Source organism: Cuculus canorus, chromosome 6, assembly GCF_017976375.1.
Source record: "Cuculus canorus isolate bCucCan1 chromosome 6, bCucCan1.pri, whole genome shotgun sequence".
Classification (NCBI taxonomy): domain Eukaryota; kingdom Metazoa; phylum Chordata; class Aves; order Cuculiformes; family Cuculidae; genus Cuculus; species Cuculus canorus.
In genome coordinates, this window is record NC_071406.1 from 1,273,752 (window position 1) to 1,293,168 (window position 19,417).

At 48.4% G+C, this 19,417-nt stretch overlaps 1 protein-coding gene across 12 annotated transcripts in view; it reads right to left on the reverse strand.

Moving 5' to 3' along the window:
• The window catches only part of GALNT13 (polypeptide N-acetylgalactosaminyltransferase 13), a 101,532-nt gene that overhangs the window by 46,246 nt on the left and 35,869 nt on the right, over positions 1–19,417 (reverse strand). For all 12 annotated transcript variants that reach the window (XR_008450396.1, XR_008450397.1, XM_054070108.1 and 9 more), the window contains 4 exons: positions 15,427–15,595; positions 8,440–8,606; positions 6,955–7,162; positions 5,707–5,877 (listed from right to left, as the gene is read on the reverse strand). Coding sequence is in view for 10 of the 12 variants with exons in the window: in XM_054070108.1 (XP_053926083.1) it covers positions 5,707–5,877; positions 6,955–7,162; positions 8,440–8,606; positions 15,427–15,595 (715 nt within the window). In the remaining 2 variants the exon portion in view is untranslated. The remainder of the gene's footprint in view (positions 1–5,706; positions 5,878–6,954; positions 7,163–8,439; positions 8,607–15,426; positions 15,596–19,417) is intronic.

Consider the following 19,417-nt stretch of genomic DNA (forward strand, 5'->3'; position numbering starts at 1 on the left):
CGTCTGCAACAGAAACCCTCATCCCCTGCATCTTTTCCTTCTGCCATCTCCTTTCTTTCTGCGGAGGAAAACAGCCTTTGCCTGAATGGTAGGAAATGTCCCATTCTTGCACAGATCCAGTTTTAAGCCATTTTTGAATGATGCAATGGATCTGGATTCTTCCAAAACGTCCTCTGTAACTGTTTAGGAAAAACAAACCATGTTTTCCTAAGAACTCACTAATGGAAATCAGAAGGGCTGAGTTCCATGATGCAAAATGGAAGTAACTACACATCAATATCCACCACGGATTCTCTGATAATGGAGACGCAGCAGGCAGGACTCTTCTCTGGTGTGGAAATTACACGTGACACAAACAGATCTGCAGAGCTCTCCCTGGGAAATGAGCTGAATCGGGAATATCAGGGAGAGGAAGGGTTCCTACAGGTCCTTTCTCAGCTTTGTGCCTATTAGCTGTGTTTTGCCTGCGTGGAGCCATACTACCAACTACAGTAATACATTATGATTAACTCCAATCATCATCCAAACACACTTTTAGTTTTATCTGGGAGATAACGTCTGCTTCTCATGTCTGTAGTTACTGGCAGCGAGCGGGGTTCCCATTCCTGTGCATCCGCACTTTTAACTTCCCAGAAGAGGAGCTGCTCAGCAACCCACTAATCTCACATCCCCAGCCCAGCATGTGCTGCCAGGAAGGCAAGGAGGGGAGGGAAGGCAGGGAGGAGAGGGGAGGGAAGGCGAGGAGGGGCTGCCTGGAGCAATCCCGAGGGGTCCCAGCCCCTACCATGGCCAGGGATGCTCAGGCATCTCAAGCATCTCAAGATGCTCTCAGTATCTCAAGCTGGGAGCTCCCCATCAACATGGAACATCACCTCAGCTCATGTCCTCCAACCTCCCCATCCTGTGCATCAGCTCAGAGCCATCCAACACTCTCAAGGCGGACGTCACTGACAAATCAGACCAGTATTTACAGAGCTTGGAATAAGGTTTTTCCACCAGTTACAGATAGTGCTGCACATCATCTGGGCAGCATTAGCTGAGTAAACTCTAAGTTTAAACAGCCATAATAATAAGAAGATAAATACAATATGCTCCTAATACTTGATCTTGTATTTCTCCTCTCAATAACTCACTTATAGCTGAGAAAAATATTTTCTGGAATAAACCACATTTATTAGTATTTATAGCACTAGCCTGGAGTGTTTTCAGCTTAAAAAAAAAAATTGAAGGGCAAGGACAGAAACATCTACAGAAATGTGCTGTGCAGAGACTGCAAATGCCCAGCACAGAAACCCTCAATGTTCTTCGTGCTGCAGACGGAAGCAGACAAGATGTTTGGAAACTGATCTTACTGCAGACAAGTTTTTTTATTGCCGCAGGCAAAAACCACAGAAGGAGAAATGAGTTCACTTCAAGGCGGAGGATGTTCTGCAAAGGACAAACATCGTGCAAGGATTTTGCAGTGGAAAAAGAAGAATGAAAGGTTTAGCAAGAGTGTTGGCTTTAGCAAGTGCTGCCCAGGAACGTTTACCACTCATCCAGGCCACACCTGAGAATAAACTGCACTGCCCGGAGCTCCCTGCATTCAGAATTCCCAGAGCTACCCACATCAACCGCACCAGCAGCGGAGCTTTACCTCGAAGCTCCACCTTTGGGCAGGGCAACCATCCAGGGTTGCTCCCAGAGGGCTCGCTGGGAGCAGAAAGGGGCTGAGACCTAAAACCAACACGTTTTGACAAGGGATAGGACAAGAGGAGATCGCCTCAAGTTGCACCAGGGGAGGTTTAGGTTGGATATTAGAAAAATTTCTTTACAGAAAGAGTGGTGAAGCCCTGGCAGAGGCTGCCCAGGGCAGGGGTGGCGTCTCCATCCCTGGAGGTGTTCAAAAAATGTGGGACTGTGGCACTTCAGGACATGGTTTAGCGGGCACGGTGGGGTTGGGTTGGACTGGATGATCTCTGAGGCCTTTTCCACCCTGAATGATTCGATGATTCTATTCTATGATTACAATCATTTACAAAGATTACAAAGCCGAGGTTGCCCCAGTGATGGTGGAAGTTACAGCATTTATCCTGTATGAAACAAGCTGAAATCCTGAGGTGCACGGGAACAGCAATCAGCAGTCTTTGCTATTCCAACAAAAGAAATAGATACATCTATGAGTTGATACAAGTTCCTAGGGGTTGTCATACCTTCCGAGTAAGAACCTTACCCCTGCAGCAACCGGAAGCCCTGACAAGCTCCACAGTGCAGGTAACATTTGCCCTCAAAGCCATCTTCCACATTTGATTTCTGCAAATAAACCTGAAAAAATGTCTTTCAGTGGATCCTGATGAACCTCACAGAATGAAATCTGTCTTGAACAGCTCCGTGGCCAGGAACCAGCTCTTCTTCAGGGACTTCTTCTAAGCATCCCCTTCCTGTTCTCACTTTATAATTCCAGTCCTAGCCAAGCCACCTCATAAACTGAAAGCTCCCTGTTGTTACTTTTGCTTCTGATCAGTGCAAGTGTAAAAAAATGTAAGTACAATTCTAAAAAGCCCAAGAAATCCCAGGAGTCGATGACCACCAACCTCTATCCTCTCTTCCCCCAGGATGGGGAGGACTGAGAGGGGCTCAGGACAGAGGCGGGAGACCTCCCACTCGTGATTCAGGACAACTCCCCATTGTCAGCGCTGCCCACCTTTGTCTACCATCATTAAACTGGGAATGACTGCAAACTGGAAAAGCTTAACTTGCGATTATTTTGGGAAGAGTTACTATTTTTGGCTGTTCTAGCAAAGGTTGTGCCATCCCGGTGTCAGCCAGCCTGAGAGAATGTGGGATAAGAGAAGAAGAAGATGGGAGCAAGAGAAGAGACGTCAGACTGGGGTTGAAGAACCAGAAGAAGAAAAGAGTAGGAATAGCTTACATGTACAGATCTCGGCTCAGAACCTGCTCTGCCCGGGGCAGAGTGTGAGATCCGAGGATCTCCACCAGATAAAAATACAACACTCTCACTGTTTTAACAGACTTCATAGAATCATGAAATGGTTTGGGTTAGAAGGGGCCTCAAAGCCCATCCAGTTCCACCTCCTGCCATGGGCAGGGACACCTCCCACTGCATAGTTTGGACACGAGGAACGGTTTCTTCATGGAAAGGGTTCTTGAGCACTGGCAAAGGCTGCCCAGGGAGCTGACTGAGTCCCCACCCATGGAGGTGTTCGAAAGAGGGGCAGATGAGGTGCTCAGGGACAGTTTAGTAGTGGACAGGTATGGTTGGACACAATGACCTGAAAGGTCTTTTCCAACCAAACAATTCCATGATTCCATGATTTTAAATCTAAAAAGCAGAGGTAGGGATAAATGTTTTGAACAAAACTTCTGTCAACTATGTGGATTTTTAATGTGATGGAAAGCAGAGTTTGAGTGCAGCGGCTCTATTACGCACACGTGTAAAGAAAGCTGTAAGCCAAGGATGTTCATATATTCTAGATTTATCCCATTGATTCCAAAGAAACACATTAATAAAGACACATTCAATCTGCATGGAACTGAAATAACGTAACAGTGGGCAGAAAGCAACATGGAGCAAAGAAATGAACTCACCAATTTGGATCAAAATGTTTGGTTCAGGTTAGGCTTCTCTATTTTTACCTCCCTCTCCCCTTTTTTGAACATTCAGCTGGCAGCAGCTGCCAAAACCCTTCTTAACTTCCCTGAAATATTAAACGGTTTGGATGCAGAATGTGTTTCTGACACCTCCGGACTGATGGACTGCCCCAGCCTCTCGGACCTGGTAAGGATGTGGAAACACCGCCCAGCGCTGAAAGCAATGACCCATTAATGCCGGTTCCCCCAGGAAAGCCACTACCCCGGGGCAGCTCCACGGCTCATGGCTTTGCTGGTTCCCCTCTCATCATCTAAGAGGGAAAACGACGCAGGGAGTGCCTTCCCCTGACACAACAGAGATGGAAGAGTCTCCACGATGTGGTCAGAGAGGGCAACTCTATGTCTAAAAGCCGATACTTAGGCCTTAAGCCAGCACAATTACACACCCTCAGAGCCACCTCTGCACTCAGAAGCACTGGGATAACGGATAATTATTGGATACGTGGCATCAACCTCCAACTCCTTCACCCACGCTCAGCTCCCTAACACCCGTCCCAGCAGGAGAACCCAGAAAGCCCAGGCAATCAACCTCGCTAAAAGCTGCAGTGGGGCGAAGGGGGGAGTAAAGCTATTTTAAAGTCTTTTTTTTTCTTTTCATAATCTTAAGAGTCATTTATATGTCTGATTCTGGATTAAGCAGAAAAACAACTCCATTAAGTAGAAGTACTACTCCAGGGGGAACAGTTTTCAGCTAAAAGAGGGGAGGTTGAGATGAGATCTTAGGCAGAACTGTTTTGCTGTTCAGGTGGGGAGGCCCTGGCCCAGGGTGCCCAGAGCAGTGGGGGCTGCCCCATCCCTGGAGGGGTTCCAGGCCAGGTTGGATGGGGCTTGGAGCTCCTGATCCAATGGGAGGTGTCCCTGCCCATGGCAGGGGGTGGGAATGGATGGGCTTTGAGGTCCTATCCAACCCAAACCATTCCATGAGTCTAAACTCAGCCTCACCCCTTTCTGCTAATGACAGGGTCCTCTCCTGCTCCAGGTGACCCTGCTTGTTTCCTGAGAACGTCTAAAAGATCCATCCTGTCCCTGACTCCAGGCTTTCAGGACCAATTTGGGCCATTCTGCAGCACAAGGAGTTCTGGAAGGTCTTTCTTTGCCCTCTTGCTGCCTTACCTGGCCGGCTGTGGCAGAGCGGTGCTGTGCCAGCTGCCCTGAATTTGCTCTCCCTTTATCTGCCTGTTGCGGGGTATGCAGGGCTGGAATTCTGTCCACTTCATCATGGCTCTCCACCTTGTTTGAAACCACCACATCCACTTGGAAAAGCTATTTTTTGGTTTGGTTGGGGTTTTTTTAGCTTTTCATGAAGACCACAGGAGCTATTAGAGCTGAGCAAATAACTCATTGCAAGCCATTTCTTCAATTTGTTCTCTTTCAGCTTCATTTAAAATTGTTCTAAAGGTTTTGTTACAGTCTGTGGTTTGAGCAATTAAATGGAAGAGGTCAGGAATGATCACAGGGATCGAGGACATACTCTTAGATCATTTGTGACTCAGTATGCACAGTCATTTATTTTATTTTCTGGGCAATAAAAGCACACAGTTTAAGCGCAAATCATCATAACTGAATACTTGGGTTCAATGTCCAGAGATATGTTCTAATATTTGCCTTAAATCAAGAAAAAACAGTCACAAAAAACCCATAAACTTAAAAAGCAGGTCATATTTTGTTGCCCAGAGCAGTGGGGGCTGCCCCACCCCTGGAGGGGTTCCAGGCCAGGTTGGATGGGGCTTGGAGCCCCTGAGCCAGTGGGAGGTGTCCCTGCCCATGGCAGGGGGGGGACTGGATGGGCTTTGAGGTCCCTTCCAACCCAAACCATTCCATGATTCTGTGAATTACTGAATGGCAAATAAAAAAAAAAAGAGATATAACTGAGTTTTCTCAGCTCTGATAACTGCATTGCAGCATTAAGGATGGGGCAGGTTTTGGTCCTCTCTCCTGTGAGCAGAGTGCCACAGCTCCCTGACGTGTGTTCTCTGGCACCGCAGCAAAATCTGAGCTCCTCAGCATTATTACCTACACAAGCAAGTACAGAGCAGAGCCAGCGACTCCCCTTACCTCACAGGCAAGGTCCTGTCTCCTTTCCTCCTGTCCATCTCCCTCTGGGGAACCGGATACCAGCGGAAGTTCAGTTTCCAGTTAAACCCTCCGTAAGTCATATCCGATCCGGCCATATATTCAAAGGTGTCATCGCTGATCACGTCGATGATGGGGCAGACGACGGTTTTCCTGGAAAAAAAAAACGGGCTTTTTAAATACAAACTATTTTTTCATGTTAGAATTCTGAATACTGCACTTATTTTGAAGTTTCTGTGCCTAAATCTCATCTTAAAGTTCTTTTCCAACCTAAATGATTCTGTGATTTAGGACTCCTTCGCGCAGGGCTGCTCTGCCAGAAACGAGGCACTACGAAACGCCCCTTTTTCTGCTCTCAGTGCCTTTTTTGTGACTCCTGGAGCTGAAAGCTGGGAACAGCCGGCCCTGCCTAGGCCTCCTGCTCCTCTCCCCAAAGCCCTGCCAAACAGCAGGAGCAGCTGCACGACTCTTCTCCCAAACGCCACGGGCTTTGACCACCCTGATCCAGTGGGAGGTGTCCCTGCCCAGGACAGGGGGTGGGACTGGATGGCCATTGAGGTCCCTTCCAACCCAAACTATCCCACGATTCTATGATTCTACGTATAAAAAAGGGGAAAATCACATCACCTACAGCAAAAACATAAAGAAGGAAAAAAAAAGAAGGGGAAAAGGGGAGAGTGGAGTGAGGAGGTAAGGGGCCAAAAGGAGCAAAGGGCAGAAATGAGGGGAAAAGACAAATGGGTGAAGAAAGAAAAAAAGGAAAAGTGGAAAAGTGATAAAGAGCGAGGAAAGAGAAAAGGAGGAAAAGGTGGGGAAAAGGAAAAAGGAGGAAAAAGGAGACGGGGAAACTAAAAAGGGAAAAGAGAAAAGAAATGAAAAAGAGTGCAAATTTCACAGTGTTGGAGGTCCCAGAGGCAGAAAGCTGTGCCTGGTCAAAGCAGGGAGAAAGGCCACCACCAGACCCTGTGGGAGCTGCTGCCATCGCTGCCGCTGTCACTGTCACTGTCACTGTCAGGGACAGGAGTCCTGCTGTAAGGATCAAACATCTATCACATACGGGCCCAGAAATCAGATTTTGATACAAACATTAGAGAAAACTCCATTTCCTGATAAGCCTAGAAAAGATTCAATGTTCATTTCAGGCCAAGAAGTGCTTTCCATCATTTCCCTCCAGCAGCGCGGGGACTCCAGGGATGGCCTGGAGGCAGGACGGTCCCCTGCCACCCTCACCTGTCCTCCTTTATCCTGGCCAGCAGTGGCTCCAGCCAGCCCAGCGTGCACTCGCAGTGCGCGTCCAGGAATGTGATCACTTGCCCTTTGGAGGCCGCTGCCCCTCGGAGCCGCGCACGGATCAGCCCTGACCTCTGCTCCATTCGAATGATCTTTATGGAGACTTCCAGGTTTTTCACATAATTCTCTAAGGAGGCCTTCAAAAACTCTGCCAAAGAGAATATGAACAAACAAAACAGAAGGAAACCATTATTTTTAAGTAGATACAGGACTCCAAGGATAACGGCAGAGATTCTGCTGCAGAACTGGTCCTCCAAGGGCTGCCACACGGGAACATGGGCAATACATCTGGATCCATGCGGAGTTTATCCACCATTTCAACACGGGCTGGGGGTCAACATGATTGACAGCAGCCCCAGGAGAAAGACTTGGGGTGCTGGGGGGTGAGAAGCTCAACGTGAGCCAGCAAACTGTGCTCACAACCGAGAAACCAGGGTGAGGCAGGGGATTCTGTCCCTCTGCTCTGCTCTGGTGAGACCCACCTGGAGCCTGTGTGCAGCTCTGGAATCCCCTCTGGAGCTCTGGAGCTTTTGGAGCAAGTCCAGAGGGAGCCACAAAGACAATCTGAGGGCTGGAGCACCTCTGCTATGAGGACAGGCTGGGAGAGTTGGGGTTGTTCAGCCTGGAGAGGAGAAGGCTGTAGGGAGACCTTAGAGCAGCTTCCAGTGCTGAAAGGGGCTCCAGGAAAGCTGGGGAGGGGCTCTTTCCAAGGGCCTGGAGTGATAGGAGGAGGGAGAATGGCTTTAAATTGGAAGGAGAAGGTTTAGAATAGACATTAGGCAGAAATGTTTTGCTGTTCAGGCGGGGAGGCCCTGGCCCAGAGTGCCCAGAGCAGTGGTTTCTGCCCCATCCCTGGAGGGGTTCCAGGCCAGGTTGGATGGGGCTTGGAGCCCCTGAGCCAGTGGGAGGTGTCCCTGCCCATGGCAGGGGTGGCACTGGATGGGCGTTGAGGTCCCTTCCAACTCAAAACCACTCCATGATTCTATGAGTTTTGGAAGCAGGGAAATCCAGGAGAGTAACCAGAGTGAAGCTGATGCTGCACAGGGCAGAAATGACGGATGGCTTGGCTGCAAATTATCATTCCATCAATTCCATTTACACAATGGAATGTGATTCCTTTCCCAGGTAACAGCAGTTCCACATGCAGTTTTCTTTCTAAAACCTGAGGTTTAAACAAAACCAGAAGAAGAGTAAAGCCAAGACCAAAAGAAACGAACCACAAATACATGGGAACTGGCTTTGTGAGGATAGTGAGGAAAACATGAAACACAAAGTCCCTTTGCTGCTGGCGCAGGCAGCGACCGGAGAGCTCAGTGAGAGGCGCAGGTCTGGTTCAGCCTTGATTCTGCTCAGCCCTTCCTGCAGCATCCCCTAAACTCAGCACTAGACCACCAGTGGTCCAGGACTCCTCTCTGCCCAACGCACCTCTCTCGCTGGCATCGTCCACCAGGATGATCTCGGAAAGCAGGCGGGGCGGCGAGCGGTTGATAACGCTGTACACGGTGCGGAGCAGAGTGCTCCAGGCTTCGTTGTGGAACACGATGACCACGCTGGTGTTGGGCAGCTCGTCAGGGTAGATCTTCGTCTTGCACCTGCCAAAAAATACAGCAAGAAAAAAAAACCAGAAGAAAAGGGGAATTATTATTTAGGAAATTCCTGAAGAACTCTACCAATGGGGACAGCCTGGAAAAGCAGCTTTAAGCCCGTTGAGCAGGACACGCTTCAAGCTGTTATGGATCACTTTAAGCTCCCAAACCAGAAGCCCAAAGGCAGAAGGAATTTCAAATCCTGCTTTCTCAGTAAGATGACACAGCAGAGCACCCAGAGGAGTGTACGCCGCTGTGTTCACGGCTCCCTCGAGCTCCAGCTCCCCCTGCTCTCACTTGAAACACCACGAAATCAGCATCCAGGAGCTCAGCACCAACACAGCCTGAAAATGCCAACAGAAACCCTTCAGCTGCATGCAGGACGTGGGGCAATCGTAACGTGCACCAAGTTGTTACAGCAAGGCCAAGGAGGTCTTTTTACTGTGACAAATCCCAAATGGTATGGTTTGAAGGACACAGGCATCCAAAACCTTCCCATCTCTGGTGGCTTCTCAAGAAGAACACTACTCTTCTTGAGAACACTCTATCTGCCCATTCAATGGAAGAACAAGGCATCAATAATTTCACCTGTTATTATTTCACCTGACACATTATATATTATAAATATATTTCAATTATTTTACCTGAAAATGTAGAAGTTGAGGCAAAGTGACCACCAGAGAGCAAACCCTCCTGATGTAGAAGCAAATTAAAGCTATTGTCTTACTACGAAAGATTCTAACATTTCCTTTTCCTTCTTTTTTTCAAATCCCTGCTCATAATTGGTAGTTTTCAGCTCTTATTTCCAAAGAAAAATAAAAGATTTTTAGTAAGTTTTGCTGTGTCTGTATGCGTTTTTTCTCCAAAGGATAAAAAGCCCCAGAAAATGGTATAATATTGCCATCATCCTTTAAATGTAAAAGATTTCAGACCAAGTCACAAAAGGTCTATTTTTGTTTCTTTGGGTTGCCCAGAGCAGTGGGGGCTGCCCCATCCCTGGAGGGGTTCCAGGCCAGGTTGGATGGGGCTTGGAGCCCCTGATCCAGTGGCAGGTGTTCCTGCCCATGGCAGGAGGTGGAGCTGGATGGGCTTTGGAGGTCCTTTCCAACCCGAAGTATTTTATGACACCATGATTTGCATCCCCTGCGTTCTCGGAGTGTGACCCAGGCACACTGGGTTCACTTCTGCCTGTGCTATTTGACGTCAAACAGTCCCAACGCAGCACATCTCCTGGAGCAGACACCTCCTCATGGAGACCTCCCCAAGCAAGGGTCATAAGAACAAAAGAAGAAGGTCCCCAAAGAAAAGTCAGCCTGTCCACACTGCTTCTTTCTTAAACATCATCTCCCACAGCACAACTCTCTTTAACCTTTTCTTCTGCCTTACTGGCATTTAAAGAAAGAGAGATGAAACAACATTGTGACCACAGCTTTCAAAATACGAGGTGAGGAGAGAACACAGAGGAATACAGAATATCACTGATTTATATCACGGACTCATTAATGTTGGAAAAGCCCTCTAAGCTTATCCAGTCCAACCATCAGCCCAGCCTCACTGTGCCTGCTAAACCGTGTCCCAGAATGCCATGGCTACATGTTTTTTGAACCCCTCCAAGGATGGGGACTCCACCCCTGCCCTGGGCAGCCTCTGGCACCCATCGTGAATAAAAACATTCACGGTGACCCATGGTGCCACAATGACCTATATCCATAGGTCGCTGGTCACCAGATCTGAAGAGAGAGCCCAGCGCTCATACTTTACAGACAGACACACACCAGTTTCAACATCATTATGGTGACAACCACTGATGTTTGCAGGTAGCCACCCCACCTTCATAATTTCAGCAATGTAATTAATGATACAACTACCTAATCAATTATCGAATCCATCAATTATAATTTAGAGGCACAGTTCAGGCAAATAAATAAAGCCCTTTACTAATTAGCACCCCCCCTGCTTGCTGAGAGGTGCCTCAAGGGGTGAGAGCCCAGCAGGACCCTATGGCCAAACAAGGACATTCTGCATTCATCTCCAAGGCAGTGACAGTTTTCCTCGCACCCATAATTGTCCTTGGATGGCGTCTCGTGTCAGCCCTGGCTTCTGGAAGTCAGATATCACACACCGAAAAGCAGAAAGGCCACAGTACAAAGCTCAGGTTAACATCACACTTCAAAGTACGTACAAAGCTGTAATAAATCCCACTTCTCCCCTATTTCACAACAACCATTTTAATTACGTTAAAACACAGCTTTGGACATGGGAGAACAACCACTGCATAAGATTGTGTTTAAAATTGCACATCAGCAGCGAAATGAGACAAGGAGAGAAGGAAATATCCTTGTTTGCAGTTAACTCATTTCCCAGTGCACACGGAACGTCAAGAAACACAGTGTTCATCGTCACCTTCATAGAATGGGTCGGAAGGGACCTCAAAGCCCATCCAGTTCCACTCCCTGCCATGGGCAGGGACACCTCCCACTGGCTCCAAGCCCCATCCAACCTGGCCTGGAACCCCTCCAGGGATGGGGCAGCCCCCACTGCTCTGGGCATCCTGGGCCAGGGCCTTCCACCCTTATCAGGAAGAATCTCTTCCTAATGTCTAATCTAAATCTTCTCCCTTTCAATTTACAGCCACTTCCCCCATCCTATCACCCTCTGCCCTTGGAAAAAATCCCTCCCCAGCTCCACAACAATTTCCATCATGACTCCACATCAGGTACCGCACCATCTAGCGAAGAACCCTTCTCTGCGATTACGCTTGCCTGTCTCCACACCACAGCACCGTGCTGCCCCTCCTTCCTTGGTTTCAGACACTCCCATGGCAGGATTGTCCACTCCAGAGGAGGGTTATTCCGTGATCAGCTCATTCCGTGGGTCTGCTCACCGAGTTCCCTGGATGCACCAAGCGACGTACGGGGATTTGTTGATATCCCATCCACTCACCGCATCGCTAAATTAAATCAACTCGCTTTTCCTAACTTGCATCATATGATTTCAATAGAAAATGTAATTGCTGGTGGTTTATCTCCATTACACCATTAAACCCTCCTGTACGTGGTTTATAACCTGTTCCTGCAGCACTCAGCCCGCCAAGGGGCTGGGCTGGATGCAAGCCCTGTGCTGACCTTCACAACACGCAGGGTCACAAAACCAGACGGAGTCTCCGAGAGGAGCAGCTCCACAACACTTTTTCCCTGTTTTCTGGGATTTCTGGAAACCTCCTTGCACCGGAGAAAGCTGGTTTAGCAAAGCGGAGGCCAAGGGCGAGATGTTAACAAGGCATCAGCACTGCCATCCACAGGCACACGCAATCCCAGCTCCGAGACGGGTAATGAGATCTCCTGAGGTTTTCAGATGTATTTTGGGGGTTGTTGATATTTGTGCTTTACCCATCACACAGGTTTTGTACGAGTTTTGGGCTCCCTCTAAAGCCAAGAGCACAACATAGACACAATAGCTTAAGTTACCTGGGCTCTAGGATGATTCCAGCCACTTTGGCTGCAAGGGAAACGTGAAGTATGATGGGACAGCAGAACCCTACCCAACCTTAAGGACGAGAAACATTTCAGGGCAGAAGCTCAAGGTCTATTTTGTGTTGCAGTGTGGTTTATTTCTTACAGAACATTCACTCCTTCCTTCCTCCTTCCATGGAAGGTTTTACCCACAGGAGGACAGTGACCACCTGAGGATCAGATTTTACAAAAGCAACTGTTCTGGAGGTGGAAACTGTGCCCAGGTGACAAGGGACTGGAGCGGGTGAAATGGTGAGTGAGTGCAACACGGCTGACGTCTGCTCTGGTCACTGGTATGACTCAGGTCTGGGACCATCACTCCCACAGTGAAAATGCTTATTCCTTGAATTAAACAAAAACCACGCATGCCTGTTGACACAACTGTTGCAGAGCTAACAGCAGAGAGGTGCCACCGGAGAGCAGCCCTGAGGAGCAGGGCTTGGGGTGCTGAGGGAGGAGAAGCTCAACAGGAGCCAACAAGGTGTGCTCACAGCCCAGAAACCACCACAATCCTCAGCTGCACCCAGAGCAGTGGGGCCAGCAGGGAGGGAAGGGATTCTGCCCCTCTGCTCCGCTCTGTGAGACCCACCTGGAGCCCTGTGTCCAGTTCTGGAGTTGCCAACATAAGAAGGAAATGGAGCTATTGGAGCAAGTCCAGAGGAGGCCATGGAGATGATCCAAGGGCTGGAGCCCCTCTGCTATGAGGACAGGCTGAGAGAGTTGGGGTTGTTCAGCCTGGAGAGGAGAAGGCTGCGGAGAGATCTTAGAGCAGCTTCCAGTGCTGAAAGGGGCTCCAGGAAAGCTGGGGAGGGGCTCTGGATCAGGGAGGGCAGGGACAGGACAAAGGGAATGCTTTTGAGCTGAAAGAGTGAAGATAGAGATGAGATCTTAGGCAGAAGTGTTCTCCCGTGAGGGTGGGGAGGCCCTGGCCCAGGGTGCCCAGAGCAGTGGGGGCTGCCCCATCCCTGGAGGGGTTCCAGGCCAGGTTGGATGGGGCTTTCATCCCCTGGTCCAGTGGGAGGTGTCCCTGCCCATGGCAGGAGGTTGGAACTGGATGGGCTTTAAGACCCCTTCCAACCCAAACCTATTCCATGATGCAATCACAAAAGAAAACCATTTATCCTTCCTTAGCAGGGCTAAATTGCATGGAGAACAAATAACAGGCTCACCAAAACCAAGCTAACCAGATCTCCCTGCCCTGTAACACAGAGCTGGAGGCACTAAAGGATTTTCACAGCTGTTCCACGAGGATATTTCCACAGGCAGTGATGGACACTTCTAAACTCCTTCTTCCAGAGCCTTTTTCCACATCCTGGGAGCACCTGTCAAGGTTCTGGCTTTGAAGAAGCCCACATAAAACCACAGCTCTGAGGTTATGCCACAATTACTCTTTAGTAAATCATAATGCGAGTTTGTTTCTGATCAGAAATGTGTGCTCATCAGCACATCACACACGCAAACACAACACAAAGCTAGCTTCAACCTCAATTTCAGTAAGAAAATCCAATTATAAAGGTTGAGCTGTTTGCAGAACAGCACTTGCAACCTTGCTCATCCAGAAATGATCGAAGATGGATTTCTTCCCCTGCTGGAGAAAATACTTAGAAATAAAATTAAACACTTCTGTGTTGAGTTAAATTGGGTTTAAGGTTTAATCGATAGGTACTTTAAATTAGATCTGACGCTGATTAAAATCTTCAAGCTGGCCGTTACCACTAGAACTCAGGCGATGCGTTGGTAGACAACTCTAGATGCGATGGGAACCAAGTTAAACTGTGAGTGTGACGGTTGTATTCAATAGCTGGAATTACAACATCAAGACAGGAGGAGAGATGGATGGGACTCAGCCATGCTGTTTCGTCATAGCACACAGAGGTGGGTGTTGTGGTCTCCTGAGGAGAGAACACATTCCCACAGAAGGCAGAACAAACTCTCCTTGACCTCGGGGAGATGAGGACGTCACATCAGGTCTACTCACAAATGTCCCTGTTTGTGAGCAGGACAAGACAAGAGACAGATGCCTTATTTCACCCCACCAAAAGAGAATTTCCCATTAGCCAGCAACTAATCCAGCTTTCCTTGTCTTCCCACAACTCACGGAATCATACAACAGTTTGGACTGGAAGGGACCTCAAGGCCCATCCAGTTCCACCCCTGCCATGGGCAGGGACACCTCCCACGGGATCAGGTCGCTCCAACCTCCACCCAACCTGGCCTGGAACCCCTCCAGGGAGGGGTCGTACACCTAGATAACACTGATCTGTTCATCACCCCCTGATCCCTCAGAGCACAGCAGCATCCACAGCCACCCAGGTTATTACAGATTTCCCACTAGGCATCATGGCCAGCAAGAACGTTTTTAGGTTTCCATTCTTCTGTTCATCTAATTTTGCCCCAGAAAAAAATCCTGCAAGAAAAGCTTGCATTTATAATGTTAAAGGCACAGTGAGTTAAGACACCCAGTGCAAATCGGATGATTCTGTCCCTCGTGTCAATAAAACTACGTCTTTCTGTCACACATTACATACATTAACCATAAAATCATATTCTTCCCTAACAGCAAAGCATCATAAATTGGCTTTCAGAACAATTTAATACTCCCTAAAGACACAATACGTACAGAGAGCGTCTGTCTGAAGAGGAAAATGAGAAAATCAGTGTTTTCCTAAATCTCATGATAACTTTCTGTCCCTTCAACAAAGGGTAGGAAACTGCTTTTCATCAAGAAAACGCATTTAGGGAGACTTCTCTCAGTATTAAATCGTTTGTCTCCCTCAGACTGAGCAGAGCTATTCATGAAGTCTAACACCTCACTGGTTTCTTCCATACACGCTCTTTTTTCAAGGGCTGCTGCTGGGGAAAGAAGGAACAGATCAAGAGGCTTTCCAAGTGTCACTTTGCTCCAGCGCATGCAACGCTCGGTTCTCGCTCCTCTGTGAGTTGCAAAGGTGCTGTGTGCAAGAGAGGAGCTGTAACGCTGAACTGCCTGCTGCTTGGGCAGTTTGGAGATGACAGAATCATGGAACGGTTTGGGTTGGAAGGGACCCTAAAGCCCTGTTACTCCGGGAAGTGGTGGCTGCCCCATCCCTGGAGGGGTTCCAGGCCAGGTTGGATGGGGCTTGGAGCCCCTGAGCCACTGGGAGGTGTCCCTGCCCATGGCAGGGGTGGCACTGGATGAGCTTTGAGGTCCCTTCCATCCTAAACCATTCCATGATTCCTTGGACAGCCACTGCTAACAGCACACAGGAATCAGCCTTAGGACACAGGCTGGAGCGGGTGCCATGTGGCAGCTCCCGGATGCACCAGGCACTCACCCATCCAGTCTGACGTCGGGCAAGCTCCGGTTCAGAGCAATCAAGTCACTGGCCATGAGGTTAAACTGGTTGATTTTGAAAAGCTCTTTCATCTTCTCCTGGTCATCCTTCGGAATGAGCACAGCCTTTCCCATCTCTCCAGGTCCCTCTTGGTTTCGAGAAATGACAGCTGCAACACAAGAGAGCAAAAGCCAACGGTCAGCACGTGGGCGGCAGCTTCCTTCCTCCCCACCAGGGATCCACAGGTCTGGCATCCAGCAAGGAATGTTAAATAAAGCAATAATGCATCACAATCCTCTCTGTGCTCCAGGGTGAGGTTTCACTTCTATCTGGATCTGAATTTATACCCAGCTCCTTCCTAAGGTGATTTAAATCCCCAATTTGTTCGCTTTTGGCTGCAATCACAGTGACGGTAAGTGACTATGCGACTAGTAACATCAAAAGCATCACACCAGGCTCTCCACGAGCAAAAGGGTTGGAAAACACTTTTATAGCTACTGAAAATATCTAAAGATGATGTATATTAAACTAATTCTAACCAACTTCTCTTATTTTTTCTCTAACTACCAGGCATGTGACAGCAAAATCCTGTCCCTGTAGGTAAATAATCAATCAGCCTTCAGTGCCAAAATAAATCCATCCCGGGAAATACAGTTTCTCAACCCTGACAAAGTATCCTTCACACGTTATTAGAGAGTAGTGGTGAGAAATGTTTTGTACAGGCAATATTTAATTTGAAAGGCAATTGCAGCATCATGTCAGCCGAGCACACGAACCCAAACAAGACACTGCCTCTTCAGGAAACAGGATGTGAGAAGAAAAGAAACACCCCACGTATACAGATAATTATGATCATTACTTTAAAGCAACAGCTCAACGAAACCCAACAGAATCCTCATCCGCTCCCTCCCCCAGCCTCAGCGTGCAGCTCAGCAGAAGGGGTTGGTTTCCCTCCCAGCTCCTCATTACTTCAACCAACAAAGAACAAGAAACACCTGTATTTTTACATCATTATACACTCATCGTTTAAATCAGCGTTGGGACTGATTAATTTGTCTTCAGTGATAACCACTACCTGCTCCTCCTCTCACGGACCCTCTCGTGCCTCTAGACCTGCAGAAGGCAGCTCACACACGAGGTACTGCTCAGATCGCCCCTACGGATGCTCACGCTGACCTTCAAGCTCCTCACTTCTACACCATATTCCAATATCAACAGTTTATCCCAACAAAGAGATCTCGGTTTGATTTTTCTGTCATGGCATTCATTTCCCATCTTTAGCGTTGGTATTACTTGGACTAAAATTGGTGGTTAATATCCTAAAGATGGTCACTTGGGAAGGCTTCTCTGCTGGCGGAAGAGTCATTAAATCATTTACTTTTGCAATCAAAAATGCTAGATGAACAACCCTCTTCCTACAAAATGCAGAGGACGGAGACTAAGGACTTTTTAAGAAGAAATCAATGACTTCCTAAGCAAACAGGACACCAGCACTTGCTGCAGACACTGACATAAAAGGATTTCAACAAATACTACAATTCTAAGCATGGAAGTGTTTTCCTGCAGTTCTGGTTTATGCTTCACTTGAGCAAAGAACATTTTACAGTATTATTTGATATATCTTTTTTACCCTTCCCTTTGAGCAGAGACAGCATCTTTACGTGCCGCAACAAGGAGGAGTTATTCGCTTTGGCTGTGGTCACAGAGTCATGGAACGGTTTGGGTTGGAAGGGATCTCAAAGCCCATCCAGTGCCACCCCTGCCATGGGCAGGGACACCTCCCACTGGCTCAGGGGCTCCAAGCCCCATCCAACCTGGCCTGGAACCCCTCCAGGGATGGGGCAGCCCCCACTGCTCTGGGCACCCTGGGCCAGAGCCTCCCCACCCTCATTGGGAAGAATTCCTTCCTAACGTCTGATCTAAGTCTTCCCCCTTCCAATTCGAAGCCATTCCCGCTCGTCCTATCACTCCAGGCCCTTGGAAAAAGCCCCTCCCCAGCTTTCCTGGAGCCCCTTTCAGTGCTGGAAGATGCTCTAAGGTCTCCCCAGAGCCTTCTCCAGACTTATCATTCTTTGCTCACAGCTTTGCCAAGTGGTAGAATTATTCAACCTATGTTCTCCCCACAGAGAGGCCAAAACGCACCTGAAACCACCCCTGCCTGCCCTTCTGAACCACTAGTGTCACTAAAGGAAACTGAACTCCGTTTGAATCAAGAACAAAAAGCTTTTGTCCTTCAAGGGCATAAATGCAGATGCTGCCAGCAAAGTGAACGTGGCTGCTTTAATTTGCAGCAAAACGCTCCTGCTGTGATTATCGTTCAAGATCTGGAAAGCAAAACGATCTACAACTCTCTGCAGGCTGCTACACCTTGTGGCGCTCCCATGGTTTCAGGAGCCGTGCACACTTAGAGCTCTTCTAAGGAGGCATCCGCATGCACCTCACAGCGTCTCTGCTAACTCCATTTAATCACTGAAGCTAAAAAGGAGCAGTGATTCAGCACTTCTCCGTGTTAACTTACCGAAGCAGCTTCCAAATATTTTTGAAATGTGCTTTCTTAAAAAAAAAAATACATACGTCTATCAAAAATGACTTCACCTCCAAGCGCAAGAATTAATGGCTCATCTCCTCAACAACCATCTTGGTGTGCACAGGGATAACGAAGCTGACACGAAGCGTGCCCACAACAAATGAAAATGCTATTTTCCCAGCACTGTGCCTGTAGACGTTTTTCATCCTCTGTTGGCAGAGACAGAACTCCTTTGGAAACGAAACCAACCCCCTCACAAGGGCTTATTGGGAGGGAAGTGGAGAATAGAGAACACAAAATTCAAGATAAAGAAAGGGGAAAAGAAGCAAAGCCCAATAGATTTCAAAGCATTCAACTCGCTTAACAACTCAGCCAAGGCACCGCTCAGAGACTGCTGCACAAATAAGTATGGTGAGATGCAAGGACTCACCATCCCTGCTTTTTTGTTGGGTTTTTCAACTCCAAATGTTCATTTTCATGGTATGCTTTGATAGCAACACCCACATGTTGGTTTGGAGCAACAAAAGCTCTGCCAGCGTCGCGATGCTGTTTTGCAGAGGGAGACACAGAGAGCAGGGACAGCGAGGGCCATCCCTCAGAGCCAGGTCACCTCCTGCACACCCATGCATCCCACCTTCCCTGGTGGAGCCAGGATCCCCAGACCTGTGGGTCCCTGTGGTGTCCAAGGACAGAAAGCAAGGCCCATCACTTTGTCCCACCAGACACAAGAAGGAGGACGGCAGCGGTGTCCCAGCACTTCCAGCCCCACGGTGACCCATAAAAGGCAGCGACACCAAGGAGCACAAACCCATAGCTCCTGGGTTTAACCACCAAGCACGCTGCCAACGCTCTGAAAGGGGAGGGCATTCTGTGTACAAACGTGATCCACAGGCACAGCAAACAATGGAAAACACCCACGGCACCAAAAAGCATTTTCCTGCTTCAGAAGCTGCCAAGTCAGTAAGTTATCGCTACCGTCTTCATGCATTATTAATCAGCTGGAATTCGTAGAAGAGAAAGGTGGAAATATCACTTTATACTTTCCCACTACAGATAAACCTTGGTCTCCCTCAAATAGCGATGATCAGAGCTTCAAAATGATGAGTTGGCTGCATGGGCCGCGAGCCGCCCTCTGCAAGGGGAAGCCATCCTCCACAGGGATGCATCAGACCCCTAACCACGGCGCTATGAACCCCCTCGGCACGGAGGATCTGTCCCAGGAGAGCTGGGTGGTCCTGCCGGCACCTTCTTGAACAACAGAGCAGAAAAATCCTTTTATAACATTCTGACCTTAGCCCGGATCTCACTCGTTCTGCAGCTGCCGGGATCACTAGCAACTTGGAAGGAAAAATTCTCAACTTTGTAAGAAACTGAGGAATTAATTGCAGCACAAGGGAGGGCTGGAGCACCTCCCACATGAGGACAGGCTGAGAGAGTTGGGGTTGTTCAGCCTGGAGAGAAGAA